The 16,103-nt window shown below is 48.9% G+C and overlaps 5 protein-coding genes across 5 annotated transcripts, besides 12 other annotated features; 4 read left to right on the forward strand and 1 right to left on the reverse strand.

The window, feature by feature from the left end:
- Positions 1-851: 851 nt before the first annotated feature.
- Positions 852-1,760, forward strand: PVX_003775 (merozoite surface protein 4, putative; the record flags this gene model as incomplete). Its single annotated transcript, XM_001612944.1, has 2 exons — positions 852-1,152; positions 1,309-1,760. The coding sequence occupies 2 exons, from the start codon at positions 852-854 to the stop codon at positions 1,758-1,760; spliced, it is 753 nt and encodes a 250-aa protein (XP_001612994.1).
- Positions 866-886: a microsatellite.
- Positions 939-961: a microsatellite.
- Positions 1,093-1,114: a microsatellite.
- Positions 1,730-1,885: a microsatellite.
- Positions 1,886-2,697: 812 nt separating this feature from the next.
- Positions 2,698-2,733: a microsatellite.
- Positions 2,734-2,947: 214 nt separating this feature from the next.
- Positions 2,948-2,973: a microsatellite.
- Positions 2,974-3,043: 70 nt separating this feature from the next.
- On the forward strand, positions 3,044-4,577 carry PVX_003770 (merozoite surface protein 5; the record flags this gene model as incomplete). The annotated part of the gene is made up of 2 exons (XM_001612943.1): positions 3,044-3,905; positions 4,276-4,577. The coding sequence occupies 2 exons, from the start codon at positions 3,044-3,046 to the stop codon at positions 4,575-4,577; spliced, it is 1,164 nt and encodes a 387-aa protein (XP_001612993.1).
- A 477-nt stretch (positions 4,578-5,054) lies between these two features.
- Positions 5,055-6,588, reverse strand: PVX_003765 (adenylosuccinate lyase; the record flags this gene model as incomplete). Its single annotated transcript, XM_001612942.1, has 1 exon — positions 5,055-6,588. The coding sequence occupies one exon, from the start codon at positions 6,586-6,588 to the stop codon at positions 5,194-5,196; it is 1,395 nt and encodes a 464-aa protein (XP_001612992.1). The 3' UTR covers positions 5,055-5,193.
- An 887-nt stretch (positions 6,589-7,475) lies between these two features.
- On the forward strand, positions 7,476-8,001 carry PVX_003760 (transcription factor, putative; the record flags this gene model as incomplete). Its single annotated transcript, XM_001612941.1, has 2 exons — positions 7,476-7,674; positions 7,880-8,001. The coding sequence occupies 2 exons, from the start codon at positions 7,476-7,478 to the stop codon at positions 7,999-8,001; spliced, it is 321 nt and encodes a 106-aa protein (XP_001612991.1).
- Positions 8,002-8,443: 442 nt separating this feature from the next.
- Positions 8,444-8,474: a microsatellite.
- A 984-nt stretch (positions 8,475-9,458) lies between these two features.
- Positions 9,459-9,515: a microsatellite.
- Positions 9,516-10,758: 1,243 nt separating this feature from the next.
- Positions 10,759-10,793: a microsatellite.
- Positions 10,794-11,169: 376 nt separating this feature from the next.
- Positions 11,170-11,190: a microsatellite.
- Positions 11,191-12,277: 1,087 nt separating this feature from the next.
- PVX_003755 (hypothetical protein, conserved) lies at positions 12,278-15,535 on the forward strand (the record flags this gene model as incomplete). The annotated part of the gene is made up of 1 exon (XM_001612940.1): positions 12,278-15,535. One exon carries the CDS (start codon positions 12,278-12,280, stop codon positions 15,533-15,535), a length of 3,258 nt encoding a protein of 1,085 aa, XP_001612990.1.
- Positions 14,857-14,924: a microsatellite.
- A 415-nt stretch (positions 15,536-15,950) lies between the features above and the next one.
- Positions 15,951-16,016: a microsatellite.
- Positions 16,017-16,103: the final 87 nt, after the last annotated feature.

Genomic DNA, 16,103 nt, shown 5'->3' on the forward strand with positions numbered 1-16,103 from the left:
GCTGCACGTGGGGATTTTTTTTTTTAACGCGAATTGTGGTTTCACACTTTTTAACGAGGGGAGATGCACATGGATTATTCCGCACAAAATATATTATGTGCATGTGAAGAGGGGGAGGGAAAAAGAACTGTTCTTCCTTCAGTGGAGTGAGCATATGATTTCTGTTCGTCTACGGAGGGGTGGTGGATGCCGTGAAGGGGAACGTCCTCCCCTGTTACGTCTCACATATGGGCATACATTCATACGCATACACATACACATGCATGCGAACTTGCACCCCCCCAGGGAGGCGTGTCCGATGTGCATCTCATTTGCGTACCTTTGGTAGTTACAGCACAGGTGAGAATACTCCTTCGAGGGAGGCGAAAAAGAAAGAAGGGGTGCCCCAATGCTAATGTGTAATGGTTTTTTTTTCACGTGAATCACAGAAATTTGTTTGCGGAGAAATGTGTAAAGGGAAGAGGCTTGGGTGATCGAAAAAGCCAAAACGAGCCGTAAAAATTGTATTTTTTTTTTTTTTTTTTTTTATCACCCACGTTCAGAAATGCAGCATTGGCTATGTTGAAAATATTCGAAGAGTTTTTTTTTTTTTTTCTTTTTTTGGCAAATTTCCCTCACCCTGAACATTTCCAATTGTTTTGCCACTTTTACACTTTCGCGGAGTTCTAACCATTTTGTGATGCTTACAATTACAATTACAACAATTTAGATCGATCAGTGTGAGCGTGAAATATTTTTTTTTTTTTTTTTTTTTTCGAACTCGCTTTGTGTGCAGAACAGATTGTGATCACACGTTTGGCTGTTTCTGTGCATATTTTTTTTGCTCGCAGCTTTGCCCCCCATTTCGCAGCATGAAGGTGGCCTACTTTTTGTCCGTTCTGGACTTGCTCATTATTTTCAGCTTATACTTCGATGGGAGGCGTAGCGCCTTCGCGGGCATTGCTGCCTGTATAAGACATGGCCGCATTTTGGGTGAAGGGGGGGAGCAGAGCGGCGGTGCGAGCGGTGGATCAAGCGGTGGTTCAAGCGGTGATTCAAGCGGCGGTTTAAGCGGCGGTTCAAGTGGCGGTCCCAGCCCCCCCGCGGGGAGCAGCGGCAGTGGGGGAAGCGACCCAGCGAACTCAGCGACGGGCCCGCAGAATAGCACTCCAGGTGGGGAAAAATGACGCGGCAGCGAAGCGGTGTCGAAACAGACAGGCAGGGAACACAACCAGACGGCACCCGCAAAAGAGCGAATGCCGCGTGAGCCACTTCAACATGTGGAACCCCAAAATGTAAACCCCCTCTTTTTTTTCCCCCATTTGGCAGGTAGCGGAGGCCAAACGGGTGACCACAGTGCAGAGGCAGAAAATGGAGATTACAACGAGCAGGGTGACGATCACGGGGACGATCACGGGGACGATCACGGGGACGATCACGGGGACGATCACGGGGACGATCACGGGGACGATCACGGGGACGATCACGGGGACGATCACGGGGACGAGCAGGACGGTGAAGATTACGACGATGCAGAGGATGATGATTTGTACGAATTGAGCGAAGTTGACGAAAATGCAAACTTATGTTTGGACAACAATGGGGGATGTGGAGATGATAAAATTTGTGAAAATTTAGGGAAGGGGATAGTGAAGTGCTTGTGTAAACCGGGGTATAAATTGGTTGGCACCGAATGTGTGGAGTCATCCAAATCGTCTTCCTTAAATTCGTTTTTTTGTTGGTTTCTGCTGGTGATTATTGTTTTGGCTTCCATAAATTAGTTTTTCTGCGGCACGGCCGTAGGTGTGTAGGGAGTAGGGAGGCGTGGGGAGACGTTGTGGTGGTTTTTCTCCCCGTTACGACCGTACGATTAGCGATCAGAATGCTTGGGATTTATTTTCCCTCTTTAACGCGTCACTGGGGGGGTCTCCCTCCTCGTGCGCGGCGAGTTTAACTTATCCGCCATGTTGTGGGACCGGTTCGTTGTCAGGGAGGGGCAACTGGGAAGTGGGGAAATGGGAAATGGGGAAATAAAAAAATGAGAAAATAGGAAAATGTTACCTCCCCTCCGCGTATATTAAACGAATTTTTAAGCAATTTTTTTTGCAGTTTTTTTGCAATATTTTTGCACATTTTTAAGAGATTTTTTTTAACACTTTTAAGCGATTTTTTTTCGCGTTTTTTCCAATTAACTTCGCGACGTTTGAAAGGCCGACGCATTGTTTTAAAAAATTTGGTGCACAACGCAACGGAAGTTTGGCACCTTAGTTACTGCGTTGCGCGGCGAAAAAAAAGAAAAAAAAAAGAGGAAAAGGAAAGGGAAAAAAGGAGCAATTTTCGACCTCCTACAATGTTCCGATTTTTTTTTTTTTTTTTTTTTTTTTTTTTTTTTTTTGGCGTAAAATGGGAGAACCAGGTGTGCACAAGCAATCCCACCGCGGGGAAGGGGTCAGATTTGTTCTACCCGTTCGATCAGCGGCAGTGTGGGGGGATTAGCAGCAGTGTGGAACGATTAGCGGCGGTGTGGAACAGTTCTGCACAGTGTGCGCGTGAAAAAAGGGTCCTTTTCCATCTTTAGGTGTGTTAAAAAAAATAGCACATCTTATCTCTTTTTTTTTTTTTTTTTTTTTTTTTTGTGAAAATAGCTAGGATAAAAAAATAGCGGAAAAAAACAGCGAAAAAAAAACAGCGAAAAAAAAACAGCAAAAAAAACAGAAAAAAAAACAGAAAAAAAAACAGAAAAAAAAACAGAAAAAAAAACAGAAAAAAAAACAGCAACAAAATTGCAACAACGTCCGGAAACTCTTGCAACGACACATTGCGAACAAATTAGAACACGCTAGAGCAAGTGCAGTCGCGCCGGAACTAGGAGAGCGTGAAGGAACGCGACGCGAACCCTTGGGGGACTGAGGTTGCGGTTGCAGTTGCGGTTGCTAAGTTGGCACCTTCAGTTGCCGCGTTAAGTCTCCTCTTTAATTTGCCACGCTAAGTCGCCTCTTCAATTTTCCGCTCAACCCGCCGCTTAGTTCGCCCCTTCCCCCCTTATGATGATTTATACAGCACGATGGCCATCGCACGCGTCGTGTTAGCTATCCACCTCTTCCTCCTCTGCAGTTACCACTCGGGACGTCCCCTCGAGGTCTCCCTCTGGGGACAGGGAAACGCTCACCTGGGGACACAGACCAGCAGGCTGTTGAGGGAAAGCGGCAGGAACGGCCAGGCAAACCGGGTAAATCAGGCAGACCAAGCAGACCAGGTCGCATCGCCTCCCATCTCGGGCAAAGAAAGGAGAAGGGGAATTGGAATGACCAGCAATCTGCAGCTGCTAAGTGGGGAAGATGAAAAGGATTCCACATCTGAGGAAGCCCCTAATTTGGAAGGGAAGGACAATGCAGATGCTGGAAAAGATGGAGAAAAAGAACCAAGTGAAAAGCAAAGTGGAGATGTCGATCCTACCGTGACAGATGCAGAGCGAGCTAAAGACGAAAACGCCTCAGTGTCTGAGGAAGAGCAAATGAAAACGCTAGACAGTGGGGAGGATCACACGGATGATGGTAATGCAGATGGAGGGCAAGGAGGAGGTGACGGCAATGATGAGAACCAAAAAGGGGACGGAAAGGAAAAAGAAGGTGGAGAAGAAAAAAAGGAAGATGGTAAAGACGACCATGAGAAAGGAGAAAAGGGATCTGAGGGCGAATCGGGGGAAAAGGACGAAGCCGCGCCCAAAGGAGACGCCGCCGAGAAAGACAAAAAATTGGAAAGCAAAACGGCAGATGCGAAAGTGTCCGAACACAAGGCAGACGATGCCAATCCGGGAGGGAACAAAGATTCTCCAGAGGGAGAGAGCCCAAAGGAAGGCAACCCTGATGACCCAAGCCAGAAGAATCCGGAGGCTGCCGGTGACGACGACAGCAGACTTCACTTAGGTAAGATTTACCTTTTTTGATGAGAGGCAAAATATGATGTGGACATGTTTGAGAGGGTTTAGACGGTTCCCCCAGAAGGAGGAGTGGCGGAGGGAAAAAATACGGGTGCATACAAATGAGGCCCTTCCCCCGTTTAGCCCTCTTCCATTTCATGTGTGTGCATCCCCCCGCACGGGAGGAGCGAACCATTGTGATGACTGCTCCACGTGGTAATGCAGCACTGTGATGACTGCTCCACATGGCCGCGAAAAATGTGATGACTGCTCCACGTGGCCGCGAAAAATGTGATGACTGCTCCACGTGGCCGCGAAAAATGTGATGACGGCTCCACATGGCCGCGAAACGTTTTCCCCCTTCCCCCTCCATGCAGACAACCTGGACGACAAGGTCCCCCACTACAGCGCCCTGAGGAACAACCGAGTGGAGAAAGGAGTAACGGACACCATGGTGCTGAACGACATAATAGGAGAAAATGCAAAGTCCTGCTCCGTAGACAATGGGGGGTGCGCAGACGACCAAATATGCATCCGGATTGATAACATCGGAATTAAGTGCATCTGTAAGGAGGGTCACTTATTTGGGGACAAGTGCATTTTGACCAAGTCGTCTGCCCTCGGCTCGTTTTTCTCTGCCGGTTTGTTCGCCCTACTGGCTTTGCTCTGGCTGTGTTGATTTGGGGTCAGCGGCACTACGCAGGGGTTCCTCGCACAAGGTGAAGAGATCGACGGGGCCTTTTGCGCGTGTTCGTTAGGGTGTCCCGTTAACTGCCCCGTTGGCTTCCTCACTGACTACCCCTTTTTCTACTCATTTTTTTTTCCTCCCTTCGCTAAGATGCCCTACACGCAGGCGAATTTTACTAGAATTTAATATATTTTTTTTTTTTTCTTTTCATGCTCGCCCGAATGATGCATCATCCCGTGTGGTGACTTTTCCCTCCCGATGGCGCGCAGGGGGTTGCAAAGCGGGGCCACCCAAAAGAAGACAGAGCGGTGGCCTCGCTGTGCAACGTAAGGTGTGCTGTTTACACGACCATGGGACGGTTTAAATGCTTACGTTGATACACAAAAGGAGATGCAAACTTGACCCTGTTAGGTAAATTCAACTACGTAAAAAAAAAAAAAAAAATCGGTGCACTTCGCTGTTACGACATCGTTGGGGGGGGAAGTAACTCGAGGGGGTTTTCCCTGAACGCCTCTCCCCTGGTTTCCCCCAATTGGGAAAGCTGCTGCATGGCTAGCCACCCAGCCACATTGGGGCCACACTGCAGAGAGACACCTCAACGCGTGGCTCAGTCTCGCTCCCCAGATAGCCGCTCCACATTCTTGGCCAAGTAGTCGGCATACCCAGTATACGTCGCGGGAGTTAACTCCAACAGCTGGTCCACGACATCCTGGGGGAGGAAGGCACATTTTGTTTTAATAAATTCTTGCATAATTTTCTGGTCGATAACTTTCCCCCTAGTGAATTGCTTAAGCTCCTCATACGCATCTACATAGTTGTGCCGCTTCATCACAATCTGAATGGGTTCTGCTAAAGTGGACCAGTTTTGGTTAAGTTCCTCCTCTAGGTTCCTCCTGTCAATATCAATTTTGTTAAGTCCCTTTAGCACCGATTTGTAGGCGATGAGGCAATAGGCAAGGGAGCTTCCAATATTGCGCAACACAGTAGAGTCCGAGAGATCCCTCTGCAACCTGCTGGTAGGCAATTTAGAGCTAAACAGTTTGAAGAAAGCATTGGCGATGTGTAAGTTCCCCTCTGCATTTTCAAAGTCAATTGGGTTGACCTTATGTGGCATGGTGCTGCTCCCAACTTCCTTCTCCTTCACCTTGAGCTTTAGTAAATTATTAGAAATGTATAACCAGATATCTACGCAGAGGTCAATCAGAGTACCGTTTGCTCTAGCCAGACCATCACACAGCTCGCATATGTAATCATGGTCTTGTATCTGCGTGCAATATATGCTGTATGTTAAGTTGAAATGCTTTTTTAAAAATAATCCAATGGTATTCACCCAGTCGGTGTCTTTGCTGGCCACTTTATGCGCATTGAAATTCCCCACAGCTCCGTTAAACTTTGCACATACCTTCACTCTTCTAATGACCCCCACATGGTGGTGTATCCTCGCGTAGAAATTAGCCATTTCTTTTCCGAATGTGGTGGAAGATGCAGGTTGGCCATGTGTCCTTGAGAGTAGCGGCACATGGGAGTACTCCACAGCTAGGTCCTTCAGCTTGAGCATTATTTTTTCCAAGCAGGGGATTACTACATCGTTTAGGCATGCCTTCAGACAGGTGGCATAAGCTACATTGTTAATATCTTCACTTGTGCAGAGGTAGTGTACGTATTCTTTTATCTTTAGGAGGTCTTCCCTTTTTGAGTTTTTCAATTTTTCCTTCACAAAATATTCTACTGCCTTTACATCGTGGTTGGTTTCCTCCTCTATCGCTTTCACTCTTGCAATGTCGCTGTCCGTTATGTTTGTGGCGATCTGGTTCAGCACCTCCACCGAGTGGTCGGTCACCTTTTCGAAGAAGAGCTCCTCCTCGTTGAGGAAGAGAAGCCACCGCACCTCGACGATGATCCGGTGCTTTATCAACGCGTGCTCGGAGAAGAACGCCGACAGTTCGCCGCACGCCTTTTTGTACCGCCCGTCGATGGGCGAGATGTTCTTCAGGTGCTCCATCGGGGGGGTGGCGGCGAGATGGGGGCGAGTAGAGGTGATATGGGAGCGAGTTAGCGGTGAGATGGCACCGAGTTAGAGGTTTACTTGCGGGCATCTGCTCAGGCAAACGAGCCCACTGGACAGCGGCCAGGCCTCTACCTACCGCTGTGGCCGCAAACGAGGGGAAGCGCTCTCTACAGAGGTGTACACCATCATCCCAAATGGGGAAGCAAACGGGACATCTCACACGGGGTTGAAACAAAAAAAAAAAAATAATAAAATAAAATAAAACCAAAACAGCTATTACTGCTCCCCGCAGTAATGTAGGCGGGTGGTTCAAGCAGGCTACTACCTCAGCATGCAGTGGAAGGGGGACATTCCCAAAGTGCGCATGCTATACCGCAAAATGGAAAGCATTTCAAAAGAAAAAAAAATTTCCTTTCGGGGGTAGGCGGCCAAGTTGCTAACGAGTAAGTCGCTCCGTGAATATTTAAAAAAAAAAAAAAATAAAATAATACGCTAAGTCAGGTAAAATTGCAAATTTTTTATTAAAAAAAAAGGAGGTCATGTTTCCCCCGTTACTGTCCCTTTTGCTACTTAGCAGAGTGGGGCGAAGAAATATTTCCCCCGTTTGGTGCCCCTGAATAATTGGGGGAGGCGTACCACAAGTGCTTTCCCTATGAACTGTTTTGCTCCTCGCAGCCGTACAGAAGAGAGGGAGACATACCCCCGCGCGAGAGGCCACCCTTTAGAATGTCGAGTGACTGAAACGCACGCGCGTCCGGCATATGCAAAGGGGTGGAGGCAACCCGCATGAGTGGACGGAGCAGCTCGTATGACTCACCACCCCACAGTTAAGAAGCCCCAATAGAAGTCCCCCTCTTCCCTTTTTTTTTTTAACAAGCACCATGGCCTTCTTCTGCCCCAACTGCCACAACATCGTCCTTGTGCACGTCGAAAATGGCGTGTACTTTTACTGCAAAACGTGTAACTTTAAGTACAAAATAAGGAACAAAATTTTTAACAAGTTCGATTGCAAAGAGTATAATAAGACCATCCCCCTGGACGCCGTGGACGTGAACAACAAAAATATGTCGAAGACGCAGGGTAGGCGGCGGGGAGAGCAGCCAGCGAGAGGAGCGATCGAGAGGAGCGAGCGGCTCACCGTTCAGAGCAGCGATTGGGCCCACCGTTCAGATCGTTCGTTTCTCCATTGGGCTCCTCTCGCGATCATCGCGAATGATATACTGTGCTCACGTGTGTACCCCCTTTTGTTTCCACTTCTTTTTACCCACTTCTCCCCCCCCCGCAGCCGTCTGCCCCAAGTGCACGCACGACGAGGCGTACTTCTACAGCCTGCAGATCCGGTCGGCGGACGAGCCCAGCACGCTCTTCTACATCTGCGTAAAGTGCAACCACCACTGGAAGGAGTGACCCTGGCACGCGGCGGAGCGCGGCGGAGGTCGGACGGACCGCTCGTTTGCAGCCCCGCTTTATCGCCCAAAGGGGGAACTGAATTTATTTTTTTTTGTTTTTTTGTTTTTTTTTCCCCCCCACAAATTATTCCACGTTTGTATCTGTAAGGAAGGAAAGCAAAAGGGTGTCCCTCAAAATTGCATTCTTAACCGTTTCATCGTTGGGAATAATTTCTCCAACTGTAAAAGGTAGCTGAAAGGATCCTTTTTTTTTGCCGCTTCTTTTAAAAGGTGGCTTCACCGTTTTGATGATTCCTTTGGGGAGGGTCATACAACGAAGTGGCCATCCATGAGAAGCTGTTCCACACATGTGATGGTTGTGAGAAGTGCATACGCAGGAGGTGTTAGCGCTTTGGGACGAGGCCAAAGAAAAAGCGCCAACTGTGCACTAAGCGGCCGCTTAATTGGCCCCCCCATTAGGCGCTCAACCGTAATTCAATATGTGCACATCGAACGAAAGGCTGCTTTTCAGGGGAGTTTTCCTCTTAACCTACATGTGCGCCATAACGTGATGGTGCGAATTGGGGATGGTACCGTGGGAACGAAAAAAAATAACACCATTGATTAGCGGCAGGATGTGCGGGGGCCTGTACCAACGTTGCCGCGAATCAGTTTCGTTGGGGCATTTTTTTCCACTAACCCCCACCCCGGGCATATACCCTCCGCGGGTCTTTCAATGGGGGGTCTTCTCAATTTGACCAAACCGTTTTTGCAGCTTTGCAGCGCGTTCGAAGGCTGGAGACGCGGGAAGTGGCCGTGGAGACATCGTGCGTTTGCGTACCGGCGTGCCTGTGTACCTCCAAACGTGCATCCAAAGCACATGAGCATACCAGCATCTCATGCGCGTACTTTAAATCACGGGAAAAAAAAAAAAAAAACAGCAGCACGATGCGTCCCCGCAGCGTAAAGGCATGCTAACTAATCATTTTATATTTTTTTTTATCCCTTTAATGAAATAAAGGGGGAAATTTCTCCGCGCTACGTTCGTTTTGCTTTCTTCCTTCGTATGCTTTTCTGTAGATGGCACTTTGAATTACATCACGTGAAAGTTGGCCTCTACTTTGTTTTATTTTATTTTATTCTATTTCATTTTGTCTTATTTTTTTTTTATTTTTTTCCCATCTTCCCCCCTCCTCGCGTTTCATATGAAGGGCAAAATAACAACATGGCATGGAGAAGGCGGAAAAAGAAAATACTGGGGGGGTTTTTTCTTAAAAATGATGCGCCATCGAAATGCTATAAGGGGGAACCCCCCTCACTTGCGGCTTTGTGCTATCATTTATGGGGATGGATTTAAAAAGCATGCAGAAGGGAAGAGGGGCAAGCGATAAAGGGGAAAAAACATTTGAAAGAAAAAAAGAAGCATTTTTTTTTTTTGGGGGGGGGGGGGGTTAATACTGAACGAGTCGATTTATCCCCGCTGGGCATGCGCGCGTAGTATAATATATACTGATAGTATACATGCTGATTTGCAAAATGGTAAAGCGATTTACTTACATGTACGGCGTGACGCAGTTAGCCCGGCCGCGAGCGCGAGGAGGAATACAGCCATCCCACGTAATCAATCGTGCGCTGATTAATTACATATGCGTTGCCATGGCGGTTAAAAAAGGGGGGCAGTGCTGGGGCATTCTCCTTTCTGTTCGGTTGCCCAAGCGAAACGTAATAATATGCATAACATTATGTACATACGTAAACGTAACATATGCGCGTGACTATGCACGTAATATACATGCATACAATAGATATATGCGCGACGTATCATCACGCTGGCGTTGGTATTATAACGCGCGCACCACCTGGGGCAGCAGGAGAAATCGGCGAAACCATGCGCATTTTAAATGCGCGAGGCCAGGGGGAGCAAAAAAAATCCGCAAATTATACGCGCAGTACATACGCGCAGCATAATGCATAGCTTTGCGTGCCGCGCTCCCGCAGGATGACTGATTTAACTTCGCGATTGACTGCCCTTCTTACGTTTGCATTTTTTTATAATTTTGGAAATTTGCAAAATATTTGTAAAAGCGGAAAAAACGCAAAAAAAAGTGAAAAACGCGAAAAAAGCGAAAAAAAGAGAAAAACGCGAAAAACGCGAAAAAACGTATGACCATCTTTTTAAAAAAAAAAAAACAAAGCCATTAAAAAAAGGCGCTCTCCGTACAGAGAGAGAGAAAGCACGTACGTATGTAGCGCTACGTAGCAAACCGCGCGTAAGAACCCTTCGTAGGTACGTGGGCGCGTTTTAATACGTAGGTAATGCATATATATGTACATTTGTACTCGTTTGTATTTTTTTTTTTTTTATATTCGTTTTAAGCAGGCGTAGGCACTTGAGCGCAGGTTTGGCGGCCACCGCGTATGCATATAATATATATATATATATATATACATACCATACATGCGTACAACGTGCATATGGCCAAATGCCCGTAGGCGAGGTGTCGGTATCCCCCCACAGTTGCGTTCTGCACAACCGGGTGCCGCGGCGTAACGTGGCGTGAGCGTGCCCCGTATGCACCTTTGCAGGGATGCGCACCCGTTTCCGCGTTCAGCAGCGGTGACGGCATAAGTTACATATGTGCATTTGCCCCCCTCCACATTTGCGCGCGCTTACAACGGGGGTCGTTCGGCACATACCCTGCCCGTGTTGTGTAGGATAAATCGCTTTTACGTTGCTGCATCCGTATGTATATTTTCATCCGTATACCTCGTGGATGTGCCTTCTTCTCGATCCCTGGCGCGATCACTAGGCTATACATTTTGATGAGAAAAAAAAAAAAAAAAAAAAAGAGATCTGCGTGGCGTCCCCCCAACCACCACGTCAGGGGAAACTCCACCACAAGGAGTACTACCCCAACCCACCCCCAGTTTGTGCACCAATTTATGTTAACACGTTTCCTTTTCTTCTTCCCTTTTATTGTGACTCATAAGTATACACTACGTATTTCTATTTTTATCGCATCAAAATTAGTGTGCTTATTAGAAGATAACACCCCTGGTGCGTTGTGGTAGTACCCCTTAGCGTTTTACCTTTTTTTTTTTTCCCCTCCCATTGTTTGTTTCTAACCGTTAGTTTCCCCTGCATGTGTACCATATGCGCAGCTAACAAGTTCGAGCTGCGAAATAATTTAAAAAGATAACCTCACACGTGTCTGTTACTGTGTTGCTTCGTTGCTTCGTCACTGCGTTACCGCGTTACCGCGTTACCGCGCTTCGCTTCTGTGTGTTTGTACGCCCTGTGTGCGCAGGCCCCGAGGCCACATATGATGTATGCCCGGAGGCAATGTTTTATGTGTGCACGTGGTGTGGCGTGTAAAGTAGTGCTCCCGTGCTATGACTAGAGCGGTTCTGTCGCCTGGCAGGTGCGTTATTTTTCCGCTTCGTCTTCGCGAAAGATTTCACGTCGTCCCCCTGTTTACTCCTTCCGCGTAGTCGTCCTCTCCTTCCGCCGTCCACTCCTTCTTCCGTTCCGCCGCTTATTTTTTTTTTTTACACCCCGCGACGCATTCACCTAAAATGTTGAGGACCGGAGAGCACCAGACAGGAGAGAACAAAAAGAAGGGGACAAGCGGCACCGCGCGACCTTGGAAGCTTTGTTTTTGTGTTTAATTGGAGCAGTTTGCTTTGTTTCTTGCGCTCGTCATTCATGCACGGGGGGAGGAGGTCCTGCGTGCATCAGGGAGTCGTGCCGCACGAGCGCACGAGCGTACGGGGGCAGTGTGCGCATAAACACACACATGTGTAAATAGCCATACGTGTAGACGTACATACGCACACCCGTATATACATAAATTTGTATTTCATTTTTGCGCCTTTGTTTATGTACCCACAATTACGGGTGGGGGGAGCGTCCCAAAGTCACCGCATGGAGGAAGCACCTGCCATCTGCTTCCATTCCACGACGCTCTCCCTTTCCCCCGCTGAGCGGAGTTTGTACATATCGATTTGTTGATAATTAAATTTTTTTTTTAACATCCCGCCCTTTGGCAGTTCCCCTGCTGTGTAATATTTTTCCCCCACATTTTTGTTCCCATTTGGCGCTCCATTTGGCGCACCATTTGAGGCCCCATTTGCCGCATCATTTTTGCCGTGCACCGCTTCCCCATGCCCCTGCCTTTCTGCCGACGCGCTCCCCCTAGGGTGCCTCAAAAAGAAATAGTGCACACGGGAGCGTGGACCGTTTCCGTCACCACATTTGACGCTGTTTAAATGGTAAAAAAATATAAAAAAAAAAAATGACAGAAGGAGAGAAAGGAAGCGTAGACGTGGACCCTTGCAAGGAAGACCCACATGACTACTACCAAAAGGAAAATGAGAAAAACCAATTGGACAAGTACCTAATAAAAATGGGAGACCTTACTAGGAGGAGTAGCCTTCCTGAGGACAGAGATTTGTACAGAGCAAAATATGATGTGATCACTACAGATTCTATTTCCACGACGACGGAGGAAGTTTCCTGTCTTTGCCCCCTCGAGGGGAAGGGCGACGATAAGGACACGATGCGTTTTTCGGAGGAGGGAGAGTACGGGGGTGCTTCCCTCGACCTGACGCTGGATGATCAGCAGTCCACCAAAGTTGACAACGGGGGGAGTAGCGGCAGCAGCGGTAGCAGCAGTGGGAGGAGTTCCGGGGGGAGAAGCGCCGGCACGAGGAGTGTCCATGTGAGAAGTGGCCATGTGAGAAACGGCGATGTGAGACGCGGCAGCGTGAGTAGCCTCGGCAAAACCGTTTGGGCCATGGGAAGTGCCGCGGCGAGTGCGCGCAAAATGGACGCGCCGAAATTTTGTGACGATAAGGATTTGTACCCGGTTGATTGCGGCAAACTGGGAAGACATAGCGAATCATTTTTAATTAACAAAAGTGAAATGAGCAAAGGGAAGGAGGACCCATGCGAGAGTTTATCCTCAGTTAAGACCCCCTCGAGTGGCAGCACTACCCACCAGGCGAATGGCAGGCTGCACGACTATGCAAGCGTGCTAAGTGGAAAGGAACACGAAAGCAGTAATTACAGTCTGAGGCAGAATACGCATATGACCGAATTGTCAAATGAAAGCACCCCTTCGTTCCGCCCACATGGCGGCTACCCTCCCTTCGTCGCCAATCAAGTGAACCATATGAGCAGTAGGAATAGTGCCCCCCATATGTTTAATGGGATTAATATAGGTACTACAGTCGGAGGGCAGAAAAACCCCGGAGCAGACGGGAATTATACGAGGATGGTCCTTCGAGGACATCCCAGCCTTATCAATTGTGTGCATAAGAGTGGAAATAAAAATAGCCTAAACGCTTTGCATTTGAAGAATGGCGGCCGGTGTACCCATGGGGTGGGTCAGGAAGGCAGGGGGGGAAGTCCCCCTCTGGGGAGTAACGTCAAACTGATAAGAGGAGCAGCCGATCTGGAAAGGTTCGTCGGAAATGTGGGTGGTGGGAGAAGCGTCAACGGGGTGAGAAACCAGGAAGTGGCTCGAAATGGGGAAGTTTTAAGAAACCAAGAAATGGCTCGAAGTGGGGAAGTTATGAGAAATGCCAACAGCTGGAGAGGCAGCAAGGGGGGCGCGCACAGCTTGGCTTTCAGCGGAGCAAGCAACAATATGCGCAACATCAGTCGCACGGAAAATTTGAAGAGCCTAAGCAGCCAGAACAGCGGCATGTACCACCTGAGTGTGAGGATGAATAAGCTGAGGAGTAACACAGCTGTGTTGAGTGACCCGCGGGAGGCTCCCCCCATGTTGGCGGTACAAGCAGTGCCACCAGTGCAGACAGCAATGCCACCGGTGCAGACGACAGTGCCACCGGTGCAAACGACAATGCCCCCGGTGCAGACAGCAATGCCACTGTTGCATGGTACACAACACCCCATGCATGCAGCTCATCCGCTACACGTAGCGGCGCACCCGATACACACAGCAGCGACGGGCACCCCCAAGAATGCCATGCACCTGTTGGAAGGGAACCCAAATTACAGCCCCAAAGTTGAGGATAAAAAGAAACTAACTACTGTCAGTGGGGGCGACGTGAAAGTGCCAACGATGACGCATCCGCATGTGAAGAGCAGCGTGGAGAGCGCGAACATGAGATTTAATTCGAGCAGGTTTCTCAGTAGAAGCTGCTTTGGTGGTGGCCATACGGTGGTGGATTCGTTTAGGGAGGGTCCCCAGCGCGTGGGCAGAAGTCTCAGCTTCATGGGCGTGAGTCTCGACAGGGACGTGGGTCCGCCCTTCCAAGGGGTGGTGGGGGGTCCCAGTGGCGGCCGCCTCCCAGGCAGCGCGCTGCCGATTCGGGGTGACACCAGGAGGGGCAGCTTTAGTGGGGGCGTCGGCGTAAACGTGAGCGTACCGTTTGGGGGACCACTTACTGGACCGCTTAGCGGACCGCTTGGCGGCCCGGGTAGGGACTTCCCCGTGCACACCTGCAAAGGGGTGATGAAGAACCCAATCGATAGCAGCTCTGTCAATGGCGGCAATTGCGGCAATTGCGGCAATTGCGGCGGTTACGGCGGCTGCGGCAGTTGCGGCGGCTGCGGGATGGCCATCCTGAAAAACCTGCAGAGCAGACAGAGAGGCCTAACCGGGCCGTATAAAAAAATAAATGAAGAGCAGTGCAAGGTGCTAAAGACGGTGGCACAGCGGAGACACTTGCTTGGCTACAAACAAATGAGCAACTGGATGAGTGCGTTTGAGAGTAAATGTCGAGGGAAGAATGATAAGAGGAGACCATCCGCAACGTCCTCCCTGAGGAGTGGCATACCCAAGCCGAACGATAAGATGAGCAAGGAAAAGGAAGCGCAGCTACTTGACGTAATGGTGAAGGAAGCGAGTAAAACCATTGGTGGAAAAAAAAGAAGAGCCCTGTCCACCAAATTTGAAATAAAAACGTTCCTTCTTAACACAGTGAAGGCCATCGGAATTGTGCAAACCAAGTGGAAGCTCAAAGACTTCGGGATGCATTTCTGGTTTCACATTAAATGCATTGAAAAGGAAAGGGACCTCAATTTTTATGTAAAATTTTTTGATGCCCTGTTTCAAATAATGACTGGAAAAGGAATTTACTTTCAACCCAACGATTTGAATTTCCTGGTGAATCTTTTTAAGGAGTTTCGCATTTACGATTGTAAAAATATTTTGAGGACAAGCTTAAGAGCACTGAACAGGTACGCCAGGAGGAACTCCAAAGATTTTTCTATCCTGGACAATGACGAGGACATCCTGGATGTGAACAGGGCGCTGTTGCTCGGAGGGGCGTCGCCAACGGTAGCGGAAGAGGCAGCCAACACCGCAGTGGAAGGCGAAGCGGCCGGGGCGGGCACAGCCATTCGCCCCCCCCCGAGCGGCGGCAACTTTTTCGATTTCCTGTTTGGCTCTCTCAAGGATAACCACGACGCGCTGCAGAAGGTGGGGCAGGAGAAATTGTACCTCTCCAATGTGTTTGCCAATTTTAACGAGCTGAACTATGGCGAGCTGTTCCATTTGTTTCTGAGGAGGAGTGGGAGGTGAAAAAGGAGGGAGAAGTGGAAGAAGCAGGAGAAGTGAAGGAAGAGGGAGATGGATATGCGAACGATGCGAACGATGCGAACGATGCGAACGATGCGAACGAAGCGAACGAAGCGAACGAAGCGGGGGAGTGCCCATTTGCGCGATGAACCCGCTTAGCCAGTATAGCTGTGCCGCCCTTTCTTTCCCCACATCATTTCCGCACATGTGTGCCTTTTTTTGTCTTTTCAAAACTGTCAACTTTGAGTGCCCCTTCACGAGGTGAAGCGCGCCGAAGCACGCGTGTATGTTTCTCCATTCGAGAGCATGCCCTCGTGCGCGCCATTGTTTTGTTTGCCCGCGAGCACCGCACGTTGCGCACCGCTCGTCGGGGGTTAGTCGCTCTCTGTCAGTAGCTGCCACATGCGATCCACCCTGTGCAATCTTCGAATGCGTGCGCATGTGCTGTGTTATTTAGTAAAAACTTTTTTTTTTTTTTTTTAAATGTACAGCAACGCAGTGAGCGAACAATTAAAAAAGAACACCTTTTGTTTGTCCAAGAGGGAGCCGCTCCCCAAAAAGGGAAAAAAAA

The sequence above is a fragment of the Plasmodium vivax genome, chromosome 4 (genome assembly GCF_000002415.2).
Source record: "Plasmodium vivax chromosome 4, whole genome shotgun sequence".
NCBI lineage: Eukaryota > Apicomplexa > Aconoidasida > Haemosporida > Plasmodiidae > Plasmodium > Plasmodium vivax.